Source organism: Scardinius erythrophthalmus (genome assembly GCF_964197995.2).
Source record: "Scardinius erythrophthalmus genome assembly, chromosome: 1".
Taxonomy (NCBI): Eukaryota; Metazoa; Chordata; class Actinopteri; order Cypriniformes; family Leuciscidae; genus Scardinius; species Scardinius erythrophthalmus.
The window spans coordinates 31,648,756-31,665,598 of record NC_138221.1 but is presented as its reverse complement, the minus strand read 5'-3'; the positions used below and the strand labels follow the sequence as shown (position 1 = coordinate 31,665,598).

Here is a 16,843-nt window from a genome sequence, read left to right as displayed (position 1 = left end):
CCCAAAAATGAAAATCATCCCATAATTGACTTACCCTCAGGCCATCCTATATGTAAATGACTTTCTTCTTTCAGTCCAGCAGAGATAAATTTAAAACATATCCTGGCTCTTCCAAGCTTTATAATGGGAGTGAATGGGGGGCGAGATTTTAAAGGCCAAAAAAGTGCATCCATCCATCATAAAAGTAATCCATACAACTCCAGGGGGTTAATAAAGGCCTTCTGAAGTGAAGTGATGCATTTTTGGAAGAAAAATATCCATATTTATAACTTTATAAACTGTAATCACTGGCTTCCGGTAACGGCCGTACGTGAGTCTAGTTCCGGCAGAAGAGTGACCTCTGACCCGACGCATGACATATTGACGAACGCAGAGGATAGACCAAAACAAAACACCGGTCATGAATTAGAAGTCTAAAACAAGAAATTTTAATGGATGCACTTTTTTGGGGCTTCAAATCTCAGTTACTATTAGCTCCCATTATAAATTATGGAAGCCAGGATATGTTTTTAAATATAACTCCCGACTGTGTTTGGCTGAAAGAAGAAAGTCATATGCACCTAGGATGGCTTGAGGGCGAGTAAATTGTGGAATAATTTTCATTTTTGGGTGAACTAACCCATTAAAATGGTTTTTATTATGAATGATTTACACAGAAACTAAAAGTTCACCACGAGTGCTGGCATCACCAGAGACGAACCATATATTCAAACTGTTCTGTTTATGAATTATTCATCCGTTAGCAGATGGTCTTGGTTAAGAATTTGAACTGGGCAATGTAACAAAAGAATTTCAATATGTTTCATCATTTTGATGATATTCAATCTTAAAATATGTGAATTACTTTAAAAAGAATTAGAGGACTCAATATATTTAAAACAGTGTTGTTATTGTCATTTTAAAACTAAAATGACAATAACAATTTCATATTATTTCATTATTTCATATTAAAATCATTTTTTTTAGCTGAAATAAAACACGAATATTTATGGAAGCTTGTTTCCGCCACAGAATAAATAAAAAAGGTAATTGCAACTTTTTATCTCATAATTCTGACTTTTTTTTTCTCACAATTGCGAGTTTACATCTCAGAATTCTGACTTTTTATCTCAGAATTGAGTGATATAAAGTCGCAATTGCGTGTTATAAAGTCAGAATTGCATGATTTAAAGTTGCAATTGCGTGTTATAAAGTCAGAACTGTGAGTTTATTTCTTGCAATTCTGACTTTATAACACAATTGCGACTTTATATCTCGTAATTCTGACTTTATATCTCGCAATTCTGAGAAATAAAGTCAGAATGCGAGATGTAAACTCGCAATTGTGAGATAAAAAGTCGCAATTATCTTTTAAAATGTTTTATTCTGTGGCGGAAACAAGCTTCCACAAATATTAGATGAAAAACTAGAGTGAAAAAGAATAAATCAAATCAAATTTATTTATTTTATTTAACATAATATGTTAAATTTAACAATTTATTTAACATTCTAAAATTTAACATAATAAAAAACATAATAAAGTTTGTTGGTGTTTTACTAGTGTTCATCTGGAAACTGAAGGCTATGTATCGCTATGTTTTTGGAGTCTTGCATAGGGTAGAGGTCCTAACCTTCCCGGCTTTAGAGCGGATCCCGAAGTGCGGCTCTCTCATATAATCATGGTACCCTTGAGCAAGACACTCAATCACAGGTCATTCATTCAAGGGAGACTGACATTGAGGGTTAAAAAGCTTCCGCTAAGTGACAGATAACATCTGGTTCTCTGCTGCAGAACATTGGCTTTGCTAGTGCTCCAGCAGACACCGCACCGCAGGGACAAGAGGAAAGAGGCTACGTCAGAATGAGAAACAACACTGCCACTTTGAGTTTTTCACATTCTATTAATGGCTTTATGAGAACATACTTTGAGTCAATAGGTCAGAACAGAAGTCCCTCCTGTCACCTTCTGACACACCATACAGTCTGGCATCAAAGTGCAGCTCTGTCATGCTGGGAATCAGCATCACAGCGGGATGTATTTACTCTTGGCTGTCTCATTAGCTGTCATAGCAGCGGCTGAAAGAACTAAAGTTACCTTGTCTTCCCTGTTGACTCACTCCTTGACACCAAAACACCTAGTTCCGTCTCACCAGTCATGAGGAATACCTGGGGAAAGCTAGATGATCATTTTGTGCTTTGATGGTGCAGTTAGAGCTAACTGAACCATGCTAACTAGACAAACCTGTTCTGGTTACGTGCAGGACGGGCACGGAAGAGGAGAAGGAGAGGGATCCAATTTGCAGCCAAAACGTAGTTTATTAAAAAAAAAAGAAGATAATCTGAAACCAGACACTCTATTATAGGAGAAATCACTGGAGCAAACTAACGCAACAGCGTCGACAATATCGAACAAAGGACTGAACTAAACTCGGGGCTTAAATACACCAGATAATGAGCAACTCAACAAGAAACAGGTGATGAACATAATCTATGACTATGGTAATGAATAATGAATGGGAAAATGGGGGGTGGGGGGCAGGAATATAATACGTGAAAACAAGGTGATACAAGTAAAAATCTGTAAAACAATGAAAACCTAATATAGTGTTATTTTAGTATAATTGAGATTTTTTATTGTTTGTAATTAATTTATTAAATAAAAAATATTTTATTAATATTTTGAATTAGATTTTGTTTTAATTTTAACTTGTTTTAACTTTAGTTTTGTTGCAGTTTTGTAATTTTGCAGTGTTGTAATTTTAAAAAGCTTTTTTTAAATGTCTATATATTTTTGTATTCATTTACACTTCAGTTGTTCAGGTACATATTACTATTTAGCGCATACTACATATTAACATTTTGGATGTTTTTATTTTTGTATGTTTCAATGTTAAAGTTTCAATAATTTTGCCTTTTTGTCATTTAAAAAAATGTCTATATGGTACTTTCTATTTTAAGTACATCAAGTTAAACTAAATGAAATTGAGAAACGTTGCTTTGGCAACTAACTGCACTGAAATAATTGTAGGTGTTTTCTAAAATTTCTTTGTCTTTTTAAAATGTTTTTATTACTATTTTCTGTTTCTGTTTCTGTTTTTAAGTTATTTTATATTATACATATTACATATTTAGTAAATATTGCATACTATTATAGTTTTTATTAATATTTGGAATTAGTTTAATTTTCAGCTTTTTGCTTTGGCAACTGGCTGAAATTAATTTTAAGTACCATATTTTATTAGAATTATTATAATATTATAATTTTATTTACCATTTATTTTATTTTATTTCAAGTAACACCATTTTATTTTAGTTTCATTTAGTTTAGTTTCAGTTAACTATAATAACCCTGGTTCTTAACAACTAGAAAACTGCATGAACTGTCTCTACATTCACTGAGATATACGACCAATACAAGAGAAACTGTCTTTTCTCGGTTGTTGTCACAGAACTCACTACAGTCCCCTCTGGAGCGATCTGAGGTTAAGTGCTTCGCTCAAGAGCACAATGGTGATAACTAGCGCTCGGCCGCTGTGGGTTTTCAATGCTGTGCAATATCTAGGACGCAGTATATGGACAATATAATACTGATGGGGTCCAGAAGTCTGAGACCACACTGAAAAATCTGATATTTATTTTTAAACCTGGAAATAAACTGCAAGAAATAGGATTTTGAAGAAAATGAACACAAATAAACCATGATAATTAATAAGATAAAAAGAAAAATATTTCAGATTCAAATTCTGCGTCATGTTTTCTTGACTAATCAAATGTAAGTAAAAGAGTGCCATTGATCATGTGACTCTTTGTACAGACGGTCAGATGTTCTTGCTTCCATTGAAGCTCAAGATGTGTTTTTAATATTATAATTCAGCAAGGATGCATTAAATGATCAAAAGTAATAGTAAAGACATTTATAATGTCACAAAAGATTTATATGTCCAATATATATATTTTTTTTTACTTTCTATTCATCAAAGATTCCTGAACATAAATACATTGCAGTTTCCACAACACTATGTTTTCAACACTGATAATAATCAGAAATGTTTCTTGAGCATCAAATCATCATATCAGAATGATTTCTGAAGGATCATGTGACACTGAAGACTGGAGTAATGATGCTGAAAATTCAGCTTTGATCACAGGAATAAATGACATTTTACAATATATTCAAATAGAAAACTGTCATTTGAAATTGAAATAATATTTCACAATATTACTGTTTTTACTGTATTTTTGATCAAATAATGACACTTCTTCTAAAAACCCCACCGCCCCAAAAACCTTTGATCAGTATCATAGTTTCATTTGTAATGTTTTGAAATGTATTAAAGTGGTGGTATAATGCCCTTTTTACAAGATGTAAAATAAGTCTTTGATGTCCCCATAGTGTGTATTTCGAAGTTTTAGCTCAAGATACCCCACAGATATTTTTATATAGCATGTTCAAATTGTCACTTTTTGAGGGTGAGCAAAACACAGTTTTGTGACTGTTCCTTTAAATGCAAATGAGCTGCTGCTCCCGGCACAGAGGGCGGAGCTACAACAGCTTGCACTCTCACAGACATGCACTGAAAATTTCAAAAACTTTTAGTCTTTTATGTTCAAACCGAAGTCAGACAATCATGGAAAGACTCACGAAGAAGTGACAACATGTAGATGACATTTCTAAATGGTTAGTTGATGAATTTATGACGCTTATGTGTAGTTATCTTCTAGTCATTGATTAGCATATTCTGTCTTGATAATCTATAACTCGTGTCCCGGGGGCGGGTTTATGTAAATTTTAGGGTTAGTGATGTCACCAACCCGGGAGGCATGTCATGTAGTCCCTACCACCCGTTTGTTGTAGTCCTTAAAAAGCGATTTCTAAAAAAGCAAATATCTCCCTTTGCTTTGAACTTTGAGCATTGTAACTTTGCAGATGTTGTTTATGCTCAAACAGCAACATTACACACTAACTAAAGTTAAAAAAGTGAAATCATAATCAACCACCCCTTTAAAAAAACAAAAAGATTATTTCTCAGAATTTTGGTCTCCATTGCATGAGACAATTCAATAAATCTGTGTATCAATAGATTTTGGAACACTCCTGTCAATTTTCCAAGCTATATCGTTACTCAAGTATGATTATCTCAAAATGGCCAAACATTAGCTAATTAACCAAGCGATATATAGCGATCTATAACTAGTGCTAACTCACATCTCGCTCTTTGCTAAGATCGAACCAGCAACCCTCATGCAACCAGTCAAGAGTCCTTAACCACTACACCCACTACCACCCCATCATGGTTAAAACAATGTCAAAATCTCCACTTCATGATAAAAGACTGATATAAACAAACACATTTAAGTTGATCAATTCACAACCTACGCTCTCTTCTTGAAAGCATGCAGTTTGAATTTTCTGAATATATGACTGAAGTTCTGGGTTATATATGTTAATTTATGCAGATTTCTCCAAAATCCCTCTGGGAGAAATAGCACGGAACTTCACCTCTTTTCTACCCTATAAACACATGATTTGCCTCCTTCACTCTCCCACCGGACTGCCTTCATTCCGCTCTGTGAAGGTCAAACTGAAGGTTGTTCAACAGTAACACATGCACACTTCCATTAGACGAACGACATGAAAGTGAAATGAATGGAAAATGAGTCATTCGCAGATGAACTGAGAAGAATGTACATGATTAATCAAGGGTTTTCATTTTAACACCCTTGATTTGAACATCTGCAAAGGTTTGGTGAAACAAATGGCCAGTTATTTTATGTCTACAAAACTGATTGTACAATCTGACTCACTTGAATAAGGAATACGAAAATACACCCATTGAGAGTGGAAAAATAACTGTGGATTTCAGGAAATGGAAAAATATAATTGAACAAGAGAATCAAGTAAGAAACCATATAAAACACTCTAGCAACCTCATTTTCCTCTTAGAAAAAAGGTTAATCAGAGTTTAATAAAGAACTCTAGGGTTCTCGGCTCAATTTAAAGATCCCTCTATGCCAAAAATGTTTTATGAAATGTCTGAAATGCATAATCAAAGTAAAACAAAATTAATTAAAACTAAATACATAAAATGATGGGAACCCCTAAAAGGTTCCCATATCTTTTGCACCACAGGGACATTTTCATAGTTCCTATAACCATTGGCGAAGTACCCACTTTTCGCTGTGTTCACACCACAGGAACTGGGAATGATTTTAGTTCAAGGAACGCCTGTTGGGAGGATAACTATTACTTCAGAGTAGGGTCTAATAGGAACTACCAGTGACGTAAGTGTATGGTGATTGGCTGAATTCAATAAAGAGATAGTGTGCACATCCAGACACTTTTTGGCAGGTGCTCAATCAAAATGAATCATCAAAATAAACAAAAATCGGCACACTGCTACTTATGCTCCCAAAGATTTATTAAAAAAAAACATTTTGACCCAAAGGGTATTCGTCAGGCAAGCAACAATCATAGACAGATACAATTTATATCAATGTGAACCATCACACCTGACCTCATAAATGAACTAATTACATTGTATCTGTCTATGATTGTTGCTTGCCTGACGAAGACCCTTTGGGTCGAAACATTGCTCTTTTTAATAAATCTTTGGGAGCATAAGTAGCAGTGTGCCGATTTTTGTTTATTTTGAGTTTGATTGGCTGAACACATGCCATAACAAAACACAGGCACTCGCCTTTTTTAAAAACACAGTTTACAAATACAGTACTTACTCCATGAACATGGAAAACAGCGATAGATGGACGAGTGTCCGAATTCACTTGTTTTCATTCACTCCTACAGGTGGACTATATTAGTGGAGTAATGTAGGGAATAGTGAATAAGGGTATGGGGGAGCGATTTCAGACTCTGGTTTGCGTTTCCCAAAATTATTGTAAGCTTAAGTTGATTGTAGAACAAATGCCACCAGTGGTCTCTACGATCAATATAGGCTTACGATGTTTTTGGTAAACGCAAGCCTGGTGGCTTGTTCCTACATGTATAACTGTGTTTCTGTAACTAACCGGTGCAAATTAATATGAAGCACCTGAAAGAACTCTTTAAGTTTCTATAGAACTTCCTTCTTTTCTAAGAGTGACAAACACAAAATCATTTAGAATACCATAGCAATGTTTTACCAACGTCCTATCAACATGCAAATGGCTGCAATGTTGCTCTTTGAGCTCTATGATTTCATAAGAGGTCACCCTCATGTCACCCTCATGACACAGAGATCAGTTTATGGAAATTCACAGACAATATATTGATTGATATGCAATTAACATTCTGCAACTTTCAAATTCACACATACAAGGCATGTTATTGACTAACACTTGACCAGTGCAGGGAAGCTACTTTGAAACCATATCATAAACTACTAAAGCACTAAATCACTAGGGTTCAGTAAAGCTTTGTTGTTTAACATAGTTATAGTTAGCTACCCTATAAGCTACAAACAAAAAATAGCTCAACTGAGGGGATAAAGCATTCAGATAATTAAACAGATACATTTACACTAAACACAATTAATAAAACTAGCAAAAATGACAATTTACATAGCTGAATGCTGAGTACTTAGCAAAGAATAACATTTAACAATTTCGCAACCACATGGTGATATAAGCAATCAACAATAAATAGATAGATTTACCACAAATGTAATTAATAAAACCAGAAAAAACAACCATTTACATACCTGAATGCTAGAAACTTATGAAGAAAAATAGCATTTAACTATTTTGCAACAAAACTGTCTCTTAACAAGCTACTCCTACTCAGGGCTTGACATTTTCACCCGCCAAAACTGCCAAATGTGGGCTGAATTTTATATTTCAGAGTGAAGCACGACACTTTTAATTATTTACACGTTTCTTCCAGCGTCTCAGAGCGGCTTCATTCACAGTAAATGCTGCTCCACACAAACTCAGTCTCTGCATGTGCTGCTTGTTTTTGGGTTTCCAAAAACATGCATTTGGGAACACAGAGTCTAAAACGCTTGTTCACAACGATTTCAAAATAAGAGTTTAAACCCTCGGTCTGAGTTTGCATGTTTTGATGTGCACATGTTCTTGTTTAAGAAATTACAGTGGCTGTTGCATTTCTATCGCAAAGAACTGGCAAAATATGAAAGATTAAGTGTAGCCTGGCTAACGTCAGACCAAGTCTCATTTGAGACTTGTGAATAAAATCGCGCTGCGAGCAAGGCATTATGGGGAAACCCAGGCTAGATTAAGTGGGCATTTGAATTAAATGTTGTTTAAACAATATTAAACAAGTATTTAATCATGTGCATGAGTTGATTACGCTTGTTGAACCTTGATACTTGATACTTTTTGGAGTCTCATTGTTTTTATATATGCATTTTAAGTCATTTTAAAGGCTATTGTTCGCTTATTACCACAAAAATATCATCTGATTACTCGATTAATCGTCAAAATAATTATAAGATTACTCGATTACCAAAATAATCGTTAGTGACAGGCCTAGATTAGTTAAAACATTTACAATGCACCTGCATTATGCTATGTGGCTTTGGAAATTTTGGAAAATCGTCATTTATACAGCTGGCTGCTAAAAACTTAGTGAAGAAAAACAGCATTTAACTGTTTTACAACAACACTGTGATAGCAATCAAAATTATTAACATACATACATTTACAATAAATGCTACTAATTAAACCAAAAAAAAAAGATTATTTATAGCTAAAAACTTACCGAAGAACAACTGCATTTAACTTTTCCGCAACCAAATTGTCTTTTAAAGGAGAACTCTGGAAAATTTTCCTAATTTTTTTGGAAAATTTGGAGTGCTGTCAGTACAGAGAACAACGACATGAATCGGTGTTGCCTACACCGAGTTATTCTATTTTTAAAATTTGCACCCTGTTGACTTCAATGGGGCAAGTTTTAAACCTGCTTTTAGCCTCTTAACATCCTTGATGTGTCATTTCAAGTGCACAGCTAATGTGAGTGATTCCTTCAGAGTGATCACGGGTGAATCTGACTGCAGTAGATGTAAAAGATATGTATAAAAATGATGTTTATTCAGCCAGCGCACATACCTGTATTTTCTTCCTGTTTTCGGTCGAAGTCCATAGTAGTCGATTGTCGAGTTCACGCGCATAGGTTTAGTTACCTATGATCATGCGCGTGAATTCGACAATCGACTACTGTGGCCTCCGACCGAAAACAGGAAGAAAATAAAGGTATGTGCGCTGGCTGAATAAACATCATTTTTATAAAATTGACCGGAGTTCTCTTTTGACAAGCTACTCATACAGTTAAACTACTTTAAGTAAAATTATTAATAAAATTGTTCCACACTACAATAAGAAAAGTAGCTCAGTTAAGGTGACAGCATGTATGTACACCAATACAACCAGTAAAACCAGCAAAACTGTGCATAGCTTAGCACTAAAAACAAAACAAAGAATTTCACAACCACACTGAGAATGTCACAGAACTTATTTGATTCATAAATCATTTATTGACAAAAACGTTCCATATAAATGGACCAATTCACTAAAATGAATGGGACTTTCCAAAGCAAACATGCAAGAGAGGGAAGAATTTATTGGAAAAAAAGCTTGTTGCTGCAAAAGCTACTCTGAAAATAACCAAGCTAAGTAGAAGAACAAGCTTCAAACTGAGTTCACATGAAAAATTGTAGGCCACAAAGATATGACCCATATTCTCTCTTTGGTGGAAATTGAAATGCCTGACAAAACGACCGTTTGCATAGCCCGACGTTAAGGGAGGTGGCATCGTTCTCCGAAACCACGGGAGGACAGGGCACAGTCAGGTCCTTTCCAGGGAAACGGCCAAAAATAGCCTCCATTTCCACTCAAATGAACACTCCACACAACAGGGGCCTGCGCACACACACACACACACACACACACAAATGCGAGCACACACTCACACAGTGGGAAGTCGGAAGTGCCAGAGGGTACGGGATGTGAAAGACACAAAGATACACGCCACCGAGACACTCAAGAACACTTGTGCTAAGAGGTTATTTTATTAAACGCTTTAATCTCTCAGAAATCGCCCCCAAACGCTCTTGTTTTTGCTCGGGCCTCCTCCTCACTTGGGCGATGCCTTGGTCTTCACTCTTAGGAAGAGAGCTTCATTGGGGTTAGAACCCTGGTTCTTGACTCAATCTTAAAGAAACCCTGCCACAAAGGTTCTATATAAGAAGAAATATCTTAAATGATGGTACAGGGCTGCCAACTCTCACGCATTGAGCGTGAGACTCACGCAATTGACACTTTTCACACGCTCTCACGCCACACATCCATTTTCTCACGCACAGAAAAATTGCGGAGCAAAGGGGTACTTTTAATATTAAACTAATTCTCAGCTCTTAGATTCCGTCAATTTTATTACGAAATTCAGACAAAAATACGTTTGGCGCTTGTAAATGTGACGTGACAGATCGCTGAGCGCCTCGATCAGTTCAAATGCACGTGAACCGATCATCTGTTACTTTTTTATTTAAAGATACAGTACAACTTACCGAAAGTATACATAATATCGACCACTCGTGGATTTTTCAACCACTGAAAGAGGTCAATATATAACAGCAGGAGAACATTATGTCACATAACGTTACATTTACCTCAGGAAAGCCATTTAATGACCATGTTAATTGAATAGAAAAAATAGCTAGAGAGGAGATTTTGCTGAGCACTATATTACATATTTATTATATTTTTACTTATGCCATTAAATAATTGTTATTATAACAAAAACTGCATTATATTTAATTTGTTATTTTTAACCTTTAATAATACCAGCAGATTAGGCCTTCTATGTTTACAGCATTAGGTGAGATTATTTTTTTAAATAAAATTTAAAATAAACATGTATCCAAATGAGTCAATATTGATTCAAAATCGGAATCAAATCACAAGAATGGAATTGAAATCTTGAAATGTTTGTCAAGCAATAATAAAAACTGTATAGCCTACTACCAGTCATTGTACAATGTAAACATTGTAACATGTTGTCACTAAACTTCATGAAATTCTATTTAGTTACCAAATTTTTTTTGGTAACTAAATAGCAAATCCCCCCCCCCCCCCCCACAAAAAAAAATCTCACTCCAAGCTAAACTCAAAAGTTGGCAGCCCTGTGGTATAATGCTTTCATGTTCATCAGGTTTTCTAGTATAAAGTATGTTTACGAGCTGTTTGATTCATAACATTGAATTATTTAAAAACAAAATTAATTAGTTAAAACTAAATCTATCAAATGATCAAATTCCATACATGAAGCGCCTGAAAGAACCATTTTAGCTTCTATATATAACCTTTTCTTCTAAGAGTGATGTTTATCCAGAGCAACAGTTAAGACTATTCTTATTTTTGCTATTTATAAAGCAGACTGTGGTTTATTGGACGTGTACCAGACGGCATTGTGGAAACGACAGTGACTTATTCGTGGCTTGCAAGCAATACAATATTTCAGAGCTAGAGTGTGTGAGGTCAGGATATTGTTTTTCTTGACTAGTGCACTTGAGGCTACTAAATAAGTACACATTTATCATTCCCTCTCCATTAACTTCAAATCCGTTTTCCTATTATTCATGTTTCCTGTTAGAGGTGGGTTGTTCCTGTTATGCAGTAACCTCTGCAAGTCTTAAAAATTTAAAATAAAGTGAAGTTCGTTTGAGAGAAACTTGGATGTTTTATAGTGAGACAACTCATTCATGAAAATGCATTGCTAATGCACACTGCTATTGTTTTCCCACCAAAATGATGTCACTTCCAGGATGATGTCATAAGTGGGCTTTTGTTTGAATTTACAAAAGGGGGCAGGATGGAAGGAGATATTTGGGGACATGGGGGGGGGGTTCATAAAAACATTTCCAAGTTTTTCCATGTTAGATGGATTATAATATTGTGATGAAAGAAAGCTAAATAAGATTTACATATATGGTAAAATGTATGTATATAATGTATATAACTTTATAATTTATGTATATAATGTTATGTATATAAAGTTAATTTGGTCTTTTAGCAGGCCATTAGCATAAAAAGCAGTGAAATATGTTAAAAAGTTACTTATATATTTTCCTTCATTAGAATTGTAAAAGTTAATTATTTTTTTTCAATAGGTCACACTTTAGATTAGGGTCCAATTCTCACTATTAACTAAAAATGAACTGCAACTTTTGTCTCAATAAACTCCTAATTACTGCTTATTAATAGTTAGTACGGTAGTCGTTTAGTTTACATAATGGGTTGGATTAAGGGAAGTAGAATATGGTCATGCAGAATAAGGCGTCAATATGTGCTTTATAAGTACTAATAAACAACCAATCTCCAAGTAATATGCATGCCAATAAGCACCTAGTTAATAGTCGACCCTAAACATTTAACACACAAGGACTAAAAGCTTTGCATTTAGATTTGATGTTGTCTTGGTTTCATGGCTTGATTTCACAGAGACATGAACACGCACTGCACAGTGGGAATGACCCAGGTGTGCTGTGTCTTTGTTGGTTTCCGCAGCTTGATTTCACCAGTAAATTGAAAGAACTTGCTCCGAAAGTCAGCAGAGCATCAGAGCCAATGCTTTCATTTAAACACATGTTCAATCCAAAAGAACATCAGCGTCTAAAGGGAGACTGCAGTTTTGTGATTAGCGTCCAGGTCGGTGTGATTTACTCGAGACCTGGACGGTCTCCATTCTCGGATCTGCCAGGTTTCCACACAAGCTCGCTACTTTGCTTCCCTGATTTACACAGCTACTGCGAGCAGCTGGAAGATTTTTGCCGGTCTGGAGTCGAAGACTCGCTTGACGGAGAGCTCATTCAATGGGCCTGTAAATCCATGAGGGAAATATAAATCCTGGGCACTGGACTAAATACTCTCCGGAGTGGGAAATTTAAGCTTTCAGCCAGTGAACGAGAGGGGGAAAAAAGGGTAAACGCCTGAAGAGGGGTAATCAACTAAATATAAGATATGAGGAAAAGAATGTCGCCCCTTTAATCATTTTGTTGATGATTAAAGAGAGGAAGTCATATATTAAAGCTTCAGGCCGCGGGTACAGCGTGTGTTAAACCGTGCGAAATGAGATGCAGAGAATTCAACAGAGAGTTCAGTGGTGTTTGATAAAGAAAGGTTGTTATGCAATGTTACACTTGCCCTTGCTGTACCGTTCTGAGTCATAAAATTGAAATAAGAAAAAAAAAACTCAGAGCAAAACCATCCACTGGAAAGACTACAGTACAGAGTGGCACACAAAATAGAGAATGAAGGAGATAAACTGAGAGAGGAACTGACAGATATTCAGAAACAGGCGCCATGGGACCATCTTAAGGAGGCCATTTTACTCTTTTAAATGAAGGCTGAAGGAATGACGGGGTAAAAAAAAAGAAGCTTGGTTCCTCAAGAGACTCAAATCCTGTCTGATTGAGGGGGAGTGCTGGCAAGCAACGCTAGCAAAATGAAGCGAGGCTCTCAAGGGCGACAGATGCGCCATCATTTCCAGTTGACCCGCAGGACCTGCTGGACACGCGCACTGCTACCGCATGAGGATGCAGTGACAGCACGGAGATTTGTTCTGGCACAGCAATTTCAGTTTCACCAAGTGATTATATCCACTCAACAAACAGCCGTTTGGGATCCTTCAGCGCTTCGATTCAAGCACGGCAGATAAAGATGTCAAAAATCCTGGGTTGGTTTTTGATGTGTGTTTCCTTATGCCGGCTTCAGACTACACAAAGTTTTTGTCTGTTGCGATAGTCACTGTGTCAGATTATGAGTTTTTCGCTCATATGGCCCTATCATACACTAGGCGCAATATGGCGCCAGGCACGACTCAAGTGTTTTTTGCTAGTTTCAGCCGACAGAGTTATCATTTTCACGTCCTGCTTAAATAGCAAATGCATTTGCGCTCATCTGTGCGCCCATGGGCTGCTGGTCTGAAAACGAGGTGTGTTCTGGCGCATTGTTGGCGCGTTGCTATTTTGAGGCAACTGAAATAGACTGCACCATTGACCAACAAAAACCTGGTCTAAAGTCAATGGCGCAATCTTTTTTTTGTTATTTAAAGAGCGCGTTAGTAATATGCGCCTATAGGCGGGTCCACACTTTGTCCCGTAGATGATCTGCTTACGCTTTAACCTCACGCACGAGCAAATCCGTTTCCTTGCTTGAGAAGCGTTCAGTTTTTCCACTTGCAAAATCTGCCATGTAAATAGCGAATCTCTCTCTCTCTCTCTCTCTCTCTCTCTACAAAGGTAAAAAATATCTCTTTTGTGTTTTGCAGAAGAAAGAAACTCATACAGGTTTGAAACAACAAGAGTGTTAGTGAATGGTGACAGAATTTTAATGTTTTTTTCAAGAAAAAAATACTGTACAAATAACCAAAATTAATCTCTTCCTAAAGGCTGCAGAAATGGCTAGACAGCATGACTAAAAAATCTGCTCCAATAACTGAATGTCACAGAAACTGTAGAGGCAAAGATTCAACAAAACACTTTGACAAGTAGACCCTACAGACACTGACAATACACAGACTGAAGAGAGCTTCAAAGCAGCTTAGAAAGTTTTAACAGCCAGATGAGCCAAACGTGTCACACTCAGTCCTCCGAGGCACGGTTTCGCAACAAAGACGAAGCACAGTGCTGAGCAAAGCAACACCTTTGCATGCTCATGTACATCATATTAGTCATTAGAACATCTGAAATGCATATCTTACCTTTAAGCTGATCTGCAACCACACTAGGTCCGATCCTTTCTGTGACTCGGCCGTCTTCTCGCAAGTAGCTGTCATCCAAGAACTTGTCTGTGGCTTCCGACAGGTGAACCTTCCCGGCGACACCCAACTGCTCCATGAGATTGGCTAAGTTGACATCATTGGACCAGACATCAAATTTAAAGCGTTTCATGCCGAGGATCCCGCAGAGCACGGTGCCCGTGTGGACGCCGACACGCATGTTGACCATTTCCTTTTTCTCTTGACAGAACTGCTCAATGGCCTGGATCATCCCAAGCCCCATCTCCACGCAGCAGTAAGCATGGTCCTCTCGAGGCTCGGGACAACCGGCCACACAATAGTAACAGTCTCCCAGCGTGCTGATCTTCTCGCAGCATGTGAGCTCGCACAGGTGATCGAAGCGTCCGAATAAGTCGTTGAGGAGTCCCACCAGGGCATGCGCCGACTTGTTGGCACTCATCTTAGTGAATCCCACAATGTCGGCGAACAGGATGCTGACCGGCTCCATGCGTTTCATGTTGAAAGGCCGAAAGATGATCTGACCCCGAGGTATCGAGGTCTTCTTGCGTTTGGTGCTCTTAGGGCTGGAGGCACCCGCAATAGCCGCTCCCGTCGAGTAGCGCTTAACCGAATTGTCATTCTCGTCATCGCCCTGTTTCATAAGCTCATCCGCCACCCTACGAGGCATCACCGAGTGAATCATCCGCTCCTTCAGGGCCTTTTCGACCTCCAAGTCTTTCCCATGCATGATAGCTTGGCCGACCTTGAGGAACGTGCTGCGTGAACGCACTTCAGACATAATGAAAAGGTGAATACCAATGATGTGGGCGCAGACATGCAAAATGGCTCTTCCAGGGATCAGCCAGTAGAGTGTTTCCAAATGTTCCTCAGTGGAATTGCTCCATCCATTGGCTTGAATCAAGTGCATCCAGCCAAGTGTCTCAAAAAGCACAGAGTAGAGCAGGCCTAGCAGTAATGAAGCGTAAAGACGGACATGGAGGAAACTGTAGAGCAATGAAAGCACCTCCATGCCTAGAGAGAAGGTGCCAACTGGGGACAAACAGGGCGCTACTGGACCTCCACTGCGGGTGGCTTCAAACGTCAGGTTTTTATCCTCGGCGCCACTGAAGTTGCCTGCATCATCTTCATCCTTCAAAGGAGGCATATTAAAGTCACTAAAGCCTGACGTTTGGATCTGAGGTGCAAGAGTGAGGGCAAATGTCACTACAATGAGCAACAGCGAGGCTTGATTGTAGCAGTGGGTGTAGAAGCGGGTGAATGTGAAGACGAACAGGACCGAACAGAGGAGTAGGAAGGAGGCCGTGGGCAATAAGAAGGCAGTCTGTTCACATCGGTTAGCATTAGCGATGAAGAACAACCCCCAGAGGAGGCTGGCGGCCGCCATGTAAAACAGCACACAGCGGAAACGTCTTTGCGTCTGAGGGAAGCAGCGCTCGCGGCATGCCTCCTCTAGAATGTTCGAGTCGAACTTGGGGTTCCAGAAGTGTCCAGCCGACCTCTCAAACAGCTGCGGCATCTTCCTCTGAGACCTGAGGCCTTTGATCACCGGCTTGCGGATAGTAGATTCGCCCGAGCTACAGCTGGAGGAAATACTGTACTTGCAATGTTTGGAGCCCCCAATGACACTACACATGGCGCTGGCGCCCAGACTCCCACGCTGCTGTTTGTGCGGTTTAGTGCTGCTGATACGCACAGACACAGCACCATCACCACTGGACTCACAGCTTACTTCGCTGTTGTGATACAACAGATGTTGGTGTTGAGGAGAAGCCATGATACTGTTCAGATCAGAGTCGAGCAGGGATAAATGCAAAAAAAAAGGTGCACGGATGGAAAAAGAATCAAGTAATTTGAGTCAAACAACTCTGACGTCTAGATGGCAAATGGTTTACTCATGCATTTAGACAGTTCCAGGATTTTAAGTTTGGTTATTTCACCTCATGACGTCAATAGCGCATTCCTCTTTTTTTCTGTCCTTCTTGACGCACATGGGTTTAGAGAGGTTTATCCAAAATGCATGGAATCGTTCAACTTACTACAAGTGAATCAAAATTTTCTTCCACTAGTTAATCAAAGTTACATAATAACACCACAAAAACGAAGGCTTAAGTC

At 38.0% G+C, this 16,843-nt stretch overlaps 1 protein-coding gene across 1 annotated transcript in view; it reads right to left on the bottom strand.

The window, feature by feature from the left end:
- The window catches only part of LOC308682963 (adenylate cyclase 9), a 65,762-nt gene extending 49,124 nt beyond the window's left edge, over nt 1-16,638 (bottom strand). Inside the window, exon 1 of the mRNA XM_081353000.1 lies at nt 14,693-16,638. Within this exon, the coding sequence (XP_081209126.1) occupies nt 14,693-16,505 (1,813 nt within the window). The 5' untranslated portion in view covers nt 16,506-16,638. The remainder of the gene's footprint in view (nt 1-14,692) is intronic.
- Between the last annotated feature and the right edge of the window lie 205 nt (nt 16,639-16,843).